Below are 10,471 nucleotides of genomic sequence, written 5' to 3'. Positions count from 1 at the left end.
TATATATATATATATATATATAACTTTCTCTAAATATAATATATATGTTAATGTATATATCAGAACTTTGTTTTGTCTCTTATCGAGCAGTCAGAATAAAAATATGTCTGAAAGATAATCTACTTCACAGTTTGTGGAGCACAAGACGAGCATCAGTTCTTTGTCAGAGGCGGATCACGTCAAGAATTAATTAAGCTGAGCTGATCTGATCTGATTCCGACGGAGGCTCAGACTCATTTCTGATCGAATATGAGTCTAGAGAGCTGTTACTCGTTAATAAATACCTACAAGCACTGAACATACTCAATGCTTAACGACGTATTTGAAACAACAGTTTTCCTCTTTATCAACTTTTATAGCCGTTGAAATAAATTACGGTTATCCATGCGTGTGACTTATACAACCCTGTATTCGTAATTGATTTATAAAAATATTTTTAACTTCTTTAAACAAAATTGTTTTTTTTTTTTTCAAAAAAAAATCAGTACGTATAATACTGACGAAAACGGAGTGATAAAAAAAATCATTTCAGAAGTAATCATTCCGATTGAAGAATTGTATAATTAAGATATTATGTAAGAGTTCTGTAGATCTTCAATTATTTTTGTTTGTAAATATGCATGTATGTTGAAATTTCCTCTTTGATTATTTTTCAGATCTTATTAGTGAGTAGCCATCAAGTAACACTTAAGATCGTGGATTTAATATTGATAGTTTTTGTAATATTCAACTTTGTTCAACGTCTCGTGTTATAAAATAATTAGCGGAATCAAACTCATATGCAGTTTACATATCAATATTACTTGAAACTAAATTTTTTATCATCCACAAATAAATAGAATCAATGTAAATTTGAATGTTTCGAACTTTTGAAAACGGATATTTTATTATTATTATGTTATTGCTCATTATTTCATATCGCAACGGAAGTATGCCCGATAACATTAATAATCTCTAAATCTATATTCTATCAACAGCACTTAAACGTATTAAATATACTTATTTGTAGAGATCTGAAGAGATCGCGCGCGCGCTCTACATGTATTACATATGAGTGAATCATTTCATTTAAGTGTACGATTATTCTTTAGCATTCATGTATACGATTGGCACTTTTAGAAGCGTAACATATGTGCCAAATCCCTATTAGCTCCCAGAATTAGTGCTTATTTATGCGATCCTTTATCGTGGCATACGATATGGACTAGTCTTAAATTCTTCACAGTAAACAGATTGTCATAACAGTCGTAAATATCCTCTTCATTAATCGTGTCTTGTCGCGAGATCTGCAGCAACTTTGGAATAAGCGTCCTGGATCTTTCAATTCTGCAAATGACAAACAATCAGATTGTTTAAAATTTACGATTTTATTAATTTCTTTCATAGTAATGAAATAAACTTTGCTAAACGATTTTTACGCCGTTTATAAATTCATATTTATTACAAAATAAATAAATTGGTTATTGTGTGTATAATATTGAGACAAACAGTAAATTGAGGGCCAGATATTAATATTGTGTACCAAAAAAATATTTTTCTGGATTTAAATTTTTATCGCAAAGTTTCTATACATGGTTGTTAACAATTTCGTAAAGTCATCTAGTGTATTATAATAAATTACATCAATTAAGGACAAATATTACATAACAGTTATCTTACTTGTGATCCAAATTCCATGTAGAGAATAAGACAAGATCCTCCTTGGATCTGTATGGATTAATCTTGTGTCTGTCGCCGTAGGGACAGCCATCGGTGTTCCACCGACCTTCACATTTGAATTCGCCCTTCTTGTTGCAAATAGCAATTTGCTTTTCTCGCAGTTTCACGCGATAAGGACAGCTCTCCGAATCGTCATTCGCCGTTTTCGCATTTTTCTCAGACGCGAGGCACTTCCTTGCGTCCGTCTCGTCAACCTTATCTGAATCAGCAGTTGAGTTAGTATTAGACGACTGAGGTAAACGGAGATACCGTTGACGAAGATATGTTTCATCGTTAATACGACTAAAATTGCAGGGACAGTGTTCGTAACATCGACCATAATCGATCTCATCACTGTCGCTTTTAGTGTCATACTCCGCTCTGCTCCTATCAAAATAATACCCGAAATAGTGATCATGCTTGAGCTGAAGTTTGAAGAATGCTATTGTATGCAGAAGCTGTTGCCTCGCCTTGTAATCGTTCATGAACACGTCCGAGCATTTAATTTGCTCAATCGTTTTGTAAAGATAAGTACGTATTCTATCCTGACATCTGCGATGCATGTATGCTTCCTATAAGTAAAGTAAAGAATCGATTTAATTCCAAAATTTTAAATATATGTAGATGAATAGAAAAATATATTATTTGTAAATTAAAAGAATATATTAATTATATCATGTAACATGTGCGCATATGTTAGACATCATTTAAGGATATATTACACATACTTTCAAAACACTTTGAAAAAATTATGAGATAGTTATAGACTATTCATCACTATTTTAGACTATCTTAGATCACATTCAAAAGTAATACAAAAAATTCAGTTTAAAACCTGAATCATAAATTATTTTAATGAAAAACTAGAAATGCGTTCTAATGAAAATATAATTAAGAAATAACGATATGAATCTTAATTTCTTTGTATGAGTGTTTAAAATATTTACAATGATTTAAGTAGGTTTTATCGCTAAACAAAATTTATTTATTTGTTTATTTACAAAATAATTAATTTCTGTATCGCTATAAAACTTTGCATAAATCATCTTGAATACTTAAAGTACATATATAAAAAAATTAAGATTTTATTGTTTAAAATAATTTAATGTTTATTGACAAAATAAATTAACTATAAAATGTATTCAGTAAAAATATAATGTTATTGATGCAACTTTTGTGTATGTATATAGTTCATTATAATATAAGTATTAACAATTTCTAATTTCAATTTACTTTGCATTGTACGGATAATACATTTTTAACAGATGTTGCTCGGAATATATAGATTGTTAATATTTAAAATATTGTTAAAGAGGATTTTATTGAACACACCTTCGTCATGCAATTGGTTTCCAAATTTTCAAACCACTCCGGATGTTCCTCCCTCGTACTAAGCGCTGTCTTAGAGTCATCCTTGTTCAATACTTTGTTCAACAAAGCGACTTTTCCTTTAAGATTCTCCGTCAGGAATTGCGTCACCCTGTCGCCGGCAGTGAGGAAATCAATGTTCACGCGTCTCAGTGCTTCATAGAGAATGTCCGCATCTGCAAAATCATTCGTCCTTGAAAAAAATTGCACAGCATCCTCGCACGTGTCAGTTACGCGATCTGTTTTTTGTGAAAATGCCGCGCCCAATTTTGTCAAGAAGTTCGCAAGCTTCAAGAGGCTGACAATGGATTGAAATATTTAATTCTGGCGTACAGCCAAGCGCGCATTGCATTTATTTTTGAATCATAATAAACTTATAAATTTTTTAACCAATGTATCTCGAAAGTGTTCTTAAATTATAGCGAATACTACGTGACAGACGCACAATGCAAAAATCATGTAGCGAAAAACTATAACGAAAACAGTGTCAGCTTTATACAGCTGCGAATCTTTCGATGATTAAAAACCTTAATTGCAATAGCGTCCATTGGAAGAATCAAATGTATACGTAAGATCTACATGTATATTTGAAAAAGTGATACTTAGACGCGGTTGTTCCACTTTCAGATAACTATGTGATAATTTATTTAATAGACAAAAGAAAGAGCGTAGGAAGAAGGAAGAGAGAGAGAGAGAGAGAGAGAGAATGAGAAGAGAGCGAATAAATTGACATTTATTGAAAGATGGAACAACCCAATCTGAATGATTCTTCCTTTTTTTATAGTGAATTCGGTTGGACACACTCATTGAGCACTAGTGCATATTAAGCTGCCGTACGCAGATTGATGTAAAGATGTGTGTTCAATATAAATACAGAAATGAATTAAACCGCGAAATCCTCAATACACTTTATTGCGCTGTTAAATACAATATTAAAAAATTCGAAATATTTGCATTTTACTTTTACACTCAGATTATATAAATTAATGTAAAACGGCTTTAATATGCACCAGAATGCATTAATGAGTAGAATCGAATTTCCTATTAGAAATATAAAAAATTAATGCAAAAATTTTAACAAATGATAACATTTTTTATCGTCTAAAAAATGACAAATTGTTATAAATTGAGTAAATTAAATCAGATAAATTATTTCAGAATTAAAAATCTATTAGACATTTTCCGTGTGACAACTTCATAACTCTTCCTTCGATGCTGTTACAGTAATCATCTTTTTTGTAAATCTAATTCCTTAGTACACAATAATTATGTTATTGGTTGATACTAGAACGATTAAAGTCATCTTAAAGATTAAAAATATTCAAATTCTGAACGTAACATAATTTTTTTTCTATTGTTATGTAAAATGTTATTTGTTCCAGTTTCAAGCATGCTTAATATTATTAATTACCGTATTACGTTGTTGTACTAACCGGATAATACTTTTTCCCCAGGCTTTTGCAAGATCAAAGTAGTCTGTGGTTCTAGTGTACGAAAATATTCTTCATCGATCAATGATCCGTCTAAAAGGAAGACATTCACTTCCGTTGGGTCGTTAGTTACCTACAAGAGAAAACGCAGGATCGATCAGTGTTTACCATTCTACTTAATTAATTCTCTTTGGGCAAGGGGTATTACGTTCTATATATTTACATTGAAGAAGTCCTTTTCCTCTTTGCTCACGAATTAATTAACGTTCCCATTAATTAATAATTTTGAATTAATGATGAGATAATAAGAGAAAATATTCTATAACTCAAACGTCAAGGCCATAATATAATCCTGTTATCTTCTCGAAGGAAATATAAATAATCTTCTGTGAAGGCTAAATACAAGGTTTTTCATTAACTTTTACATTACTTCTCTTAGTATGACGACGTCATTCTCGTATTTCTCTAGCGATTCTAAATAATGGAGATCAGTACTGTAAATTGCCGCGTATTTTATGAACTTTCAACTTTCCTCTTCAACAGCGAAGTTGTCAAAAGTATAAGTTTCCATAAATATGAGAAAATTATTGAATCGTATTATGTTAAAATTATTATCAATTATTATGTGACTACTTCACATACGGTAGAAAAGCATTTTATATTTGTATTAAAACTGTTATTTTTGTGTTATAATTTTTAATACAATATATTTGGTGTCAATTTGTAATTGTGTTATTTGAGCATTTTGTGTTAAAGTTAAATTAACATAAAAATTTTGTTGGACATTTTGAAACAAATGTCAAATATTAAATTTAACAAATTTTTCCGACTGTGAAGGAATCAACCTATTTATTACGTTATATAATGTTATCAATACATATTTTGATGTAGTAGAAACATTGTTTCGTCATTTTAAAATTACTGTCATAATAATTTTTTAATAAATAATACTTTTTAGTAATAATATTTTTTAGTAATATTTTTTTTAGAAATTATTTTTTATTTTATTAGAATGTAATGCGCAAGGTTTAATTCCTTTTAGTAATATTATTTAAAAACGTCAATTTTAAGAGACGAATATTTATAATTTTGCGTAACTCGGGTTGACTTTGACCTAAAAAATTATCTGGGTCGACCTTCGAGCCAGGGCGAAAAGCAGATTCACGACCTTAACATTGAGATTACTTCCTGTCCCTGGCCCGGCTGGTTCGATAAAGCCAGCGGTTGCGGCCGACCGGATGCAATTTCAAGGACATACTAAAACTGGATCGACCTATCTACCCGTGAAATGCTATCATCGACTATGTCTCTTTCGCATCAAGGACAGTCATTGAAAAATGTGCTAGATACAAATAATCGACAATAATTCAGAATACATTATACAGATTTACATCTCTTTATTAGTATTTTTATCACATTATCGCAGTTGTATTACTCACATTATCATACCAAAAAAATAGGAACATGAGGTAATATTTAACTAAATATCACAATTAAATGACATTTTATTTTTCCAGTAATTCATTATTCTTTCTTATTACATTACAAAAAATAAAAAACGGAATTGCTTACTAATTATTACTATTTTAATCACAGAAGTAAAGATTCTTTTCTCGAGAATATCAATATGTATAAAAATTATATTATTCAAGTAAAATACATTGTTAAATATTTATAATGTAAAATTACGCCTAATTTGACTTATTTTTAATCATTTTTATAAGTCGCCATAGCTTCTCCATGTATCGTTAATCTAATTAAAATTGAGTTAATCGATCCAGTTTAATAATTCAAGAAGTATATTATTCACTCAAATTTAGTTTATTTGCTAAGTGCATACATTAATACAGACGTAGTTTATATTAACAAATTAACACAGAATTTACATACACACAAAAGTTAAAAATATCAAAATGTTATTTAACGAATAATTGGGTTATCATTACTCTTTTAATATCTAATAGTATAACCTTAATATACAAATAAGATTTTATTTCCTTGAGAATTTGTAAACTACGCCATCATATCCGCGCTTAATGAGACGATATTTCAAGAGTATACCTGTCGGCTTGCATAATGTCTATAGAATATTCTTGTTACAAGTTTCTGTACATCACTTTAATGAATAGCTTTCTATTTTCGCAATGCTACATTAGCAAGCAACTATAATCTATGCTATGTGTCTGTGTTCCAATTTACTATTCCAATTAATCTAAAGATTGTAGCGTTTAGTCGTATAAAAGTTACGGACAATACTGGTTGCAAAATAACTTGGAAGAAAGTCGGGACGGAAATAATCAGAATATATTAGACTTGATTTAAATGACTAAATATGCGCATAATGAAGAAAAAGAAATGCATTAAACAAGTATGTCTAGTAAATTTATACAACAATGAATCGTTTAATGCATGCGCATTGACCAGCTATTCTTGCTTTCGACTTGCTACAAGGACAAATTCCACATTCCACGAAGCATTTAATAGTAAATTAAGCAATTCTTAATTGACTTATGGTCATTCAATTGTAACTGCCACTGTTTTCAATCTTTATTGTATCATGATCATTTTGTTATTATATACAACGCGAGTATATATATTTTAAATTTTAAAAAGTAATAGATATTCAAAATATATAATTGATAAGATTTATTTTCTCAATATATTTTAGTCAAGAGTATCTACATAATAATTACATGATGTTTATCTTGAACGTTTTAAGCAACGCAAATTGCTTTTTTACTTAATAAAAAATATTTAACGAAAAGTTTCTAGGATCGTATACGAGGTCTGTTCAAAAAGTATCGCGAATTTTGAATTTCCGCGGGTTACGTATATTCGATTTTCGATTTTTTGTGACGTTATGTATGGTACTCATATCTCTCACTTATGCCGATAAGTTCGGCCATTTTGAATGTTCAGTTAATTTTTGACAGCTGCTTTGCTTGCACGTGTTTTGACTAGTCTTCGATTTTTACCTATTCCAAAAAATGGATCAAAGAATCTGTATCAAATTTTGTGTGAAAAACAAAATTAAGTGCGCGGACGCATTCCGAATGTTGACTGTGGCATATGGTGAAGCTACCTTGGACCGAAGCAACGTTTATCGGTGGTACAAAATGTTCTCAGAGGGCCGAGAAGATGTGAACGACGAAGAGCGTGCCGGACGCCCGAGCACGTCAACAACAGACGAAAACATTGATGAAGTGAAGAAAATAGTATTGGCCAATCGTCGAATCACCGTTAGAGAGGTTGCTGAGGACCTAAACATATCGATTGGCTCGTGCCATTCGATTTTTACCAATGATTTGGGCATGAGACGGGTCGCCGCGAAATTCGTACCAAAATTGCTCTATTTCGACCAAAAACAGCATCGCATTAACATTGCTAAGGAGCTGTTGGACTCTGTCCGCGACGACCCAAATTTGCTCCAGAGGGTCATAACTGGTGACGAATCATGGGTTTATGGTTATGACGTGGAAACCAAAGCTCAATCATCCCAATGGAAGCTGCCGCACGAGCCATAAAGCCATAAAGACGGCATCGAAGGAGGAGCTGAACAAGATCACAAAAAATAATTTTTTGAAGTGCTTCGAGGATTGGAAAAAACGTTGGCACAAGTGTATAATATCTGATGGGGATTACTTTGAAGGGGAGAAAATAGATATTCATGAATAAATAAATAATTTTTGAAAAAACACAAAATTCGCGATACTTTTTGAACAGACCTCGTAAATACACAACGAGAAAGGAAAGAAGCCTCAGCGGTCAAGCTGGATCTTAAGTGCTTAATAACTCTATACAAATTTATATACTATTTTTGTCATAATTTAAATTGCGCGCCGAATTAATTTTTAAAAACTCGCATTACGTAATAATAGTATTGCGTATTACGTGAATCAGCATTGCAAAATATATAAATTTAATTTAAATCTATGCCAGACATCTAAATACATATTCGATAAATGTAAATACGCGGCATTTACATAACAAACTTTATTCCATTTTTGCGCGTGCAACACATTGTCTAAAAACACGTTGAGTCATTCATACGATATGGTTTTTGTACGACGCACATACGAACGCATCATCCAAAATTATAGCTTATCGTAAAAAAATAAAGGCTCTCATTTACTTCGTATATTAATATATACTTACATTTAACTTTAAACACGCCTTCTGTTTCAAATCATGAAAATTTCGGCAGGCAATACCAATTTTTCGTGTACGATTCACATCGGTCACTTTGTAGCCTTTGAGCTGAAATAAATTTGTCAGGTGGGAAATTATGAATTAATTATATAGATAAAGAATTTTATATATTGGGATAATTATTTAAAAATATTTATCCCAATTAGAAAATGTTTTTTTTAATTTAATATTGTATAAATATATAATAAAATATGCTGTGCAATCTGCAATGAAATATGCAGTTAATAAAGCCTTCTGGCATATTGCCATTTTTTAAATACTTGCAGAAAAAAATAAAAACTTAAAGAACGTACTTTTATTCTTTTATAATTTGTTATGCATCAAAATTGCACTTCAAAATTAAAACTATAACATTTTAATAATTTAAAGTTTAAACTATTTATAAAACTCTTATTTTCTAGAAAACTTTGTTTTTCGAACTTTAAGGTTATAATAGCAATATAGAATAATAATAAATTTAATCAAGAATAGAAGGTAATAAAAGAAAAAAAATGTATATATATATATATACATATAAGTAAAAATATAAGTTAAATAAATCAAATAATAGTTATTTGTGTCAGTAATTGAGATGAGCAGCAACATTAAATTCTGCTAGTAAAATAAGTTGCATTAAGGAACGTCAGGTATTATTAGATTATTTCAGATCAAGTAACCGCGTAATTGCACTCTACATCACGTTCAAGGCCATCGGATTTCAGAGCATTGCGCGTGTACAATTTCTTCGAGTGACCCACATTTTATATTCAATGGCGCCCAGTCGAGGCCACTCGACACGTCACGTCAAAATGCAAATGTCATGAATAATGAAACCGCTAATATTAAAATTCATCAAATGTCCTCATGTGTGCAGCTATTATCTATGTACATATATATATGTATAATTGATTAACGACAAAATTATAGCTTGGATACAAATTGTGATATGTCATTAATATCTGCATTCTTGTGTGAAAATACTCTTTAGTAATAATCTTTACAGTGTGTGTATTAACACACACATACTGAAAGAATAAATACAGAAATAGTCTTGGTAAAAGTGTATATTACTGTAGTAAACACAACAATATAGTATTAGTGGTAAAAGTAATAAATACTTTTATTATAGATATGAACACTTGGATATTACAATATAATAATTCAATAGTTAAGACAATTTTTTTTTACATACATCTTATTTAATCCCAGAATGCAGCTTAATTATACAGTTTAATCGGCAAATATATCATTCAATAAATATAATTATTTAAAAAAAAAAAGAAATTGCATCTTTAAGAGATATTTCGATTCACTCCTCAAGAATGTAATTAAAGAGCGCATTCTATTTTGTACTCAGATGCTTATCGCGCAACTGGCATGTAAGATAAGCAGCACGTGTTGCGTACCTCGCTTTTGCAGGACGAGATGTCCGTCAGACGGCGAAAGCAGTCAGCGATGAGAGACATGTTTCAGCGACGGAGACTGATGACGGTTGTCAGGCGGGAGAGAGACGAGGATGAACCTCTTCACCCGTATCACACCGCACAAACTCTCCTGACGTTCGCTTTTACACGCCGCTGCGTTGCCCCACTCACACTGACCCTGACACTGTCGCTCTTATCGGACGTTCACGGACATTCGGATAAGATTCGCGCGAGTGTAAAAAAATAGAATATAGTTATTTGCGAAGAGAACAAGTAAGGGAATGTAAGGAGAAAAGAAATCATTGATTGGGAGATAAATAGGCAGACAGTGAGAGCAGCGAGGAACAACTGTTGCCGCATCGG

At 31.1% G+C, this 10,471-nt stretch overlaps 1 protein-coding gene across 1 annotated transcript; it reads right to left on the bottom strand.

The window, feature by feature from the left end:
• Nucleotides 1-1,012: 1,012 nt before the first annotated feature.
• On the bottom strand, nucleotides 1,013-10,185 carry LOC108749313 (DNA fragmentation factor subunit beta). The gene is made up of 6 exons (XM_018487919.1): nucleotides 10,091-10,185; nucleotides 8,652-8,753; nucleotides 4,500-4,629; nucleotides 3,031-3,242; nucleotides 1,660-2,270; nucleotides 1,013-1,326 (listed from the first exon to the last, which is right to left on the bottom strand). Exons 1-6 carry the CDS (start codon nucleotides 10,148-10,150, stop codon nucleotides 1,167-1,169), a joined length of 1,275 nt encoding a protein of 424 aa, XP_018343421.1. The 5' UTR covers nucleotides 10,151-10,185; the 3' UTR covers nucleotides 1,013-1,166.
• Between the last annotated feature and the right edge of the window lie 286 nt (nucleotides 10,186-10,471).

The sequence above is a fragment of the Trachymyrmex septentrionalis genome, unplaced genomic scaffold, assembly GCF_001594115.1.
Source record: "Trachymyrmex septentrionalis isolate Tsep2-gDNA-1 unplaced genomic scaffold, Tsep1.0 scaffold11, whole genome shotgun sequence".
NCBI classification, from domain to species: domain Eukaryota; kingdom Metazoa; phylum Arthropoda; class Insecta; order Hymenoptera; family Formicidae; genus Trachymyrmex; species Trachymyrmex septentrionalis.
Note: the sequence above shows the minus strand (reverse complement) of the source record. Positions and strands in the feature narration are given on the sequence as shown.

Coding starts and splice junctions, on each gene's coding strand:
- LOC108749313 (XM_018487919.1), bottom strand. CDS start 10,150: ATGTCTCTCATCGCTGACTGCTTTCGCCGTCTGACGGACATCTCGTCC. Junction 8,754..10,090: donor TCTCGTCCTGCAAAAGCGAG/GTACGCAACACG, acceptor AATTTATTTCAG/CTCAAAGGCTACAAAGTGAC. Junction 4,630..8,651: donor AGGCGTGTTTAAAGTTAAAT/GTAAGTATATAT, acceptor TTTCTCTTGTAG/GTAACTAACGACCCAACGGA.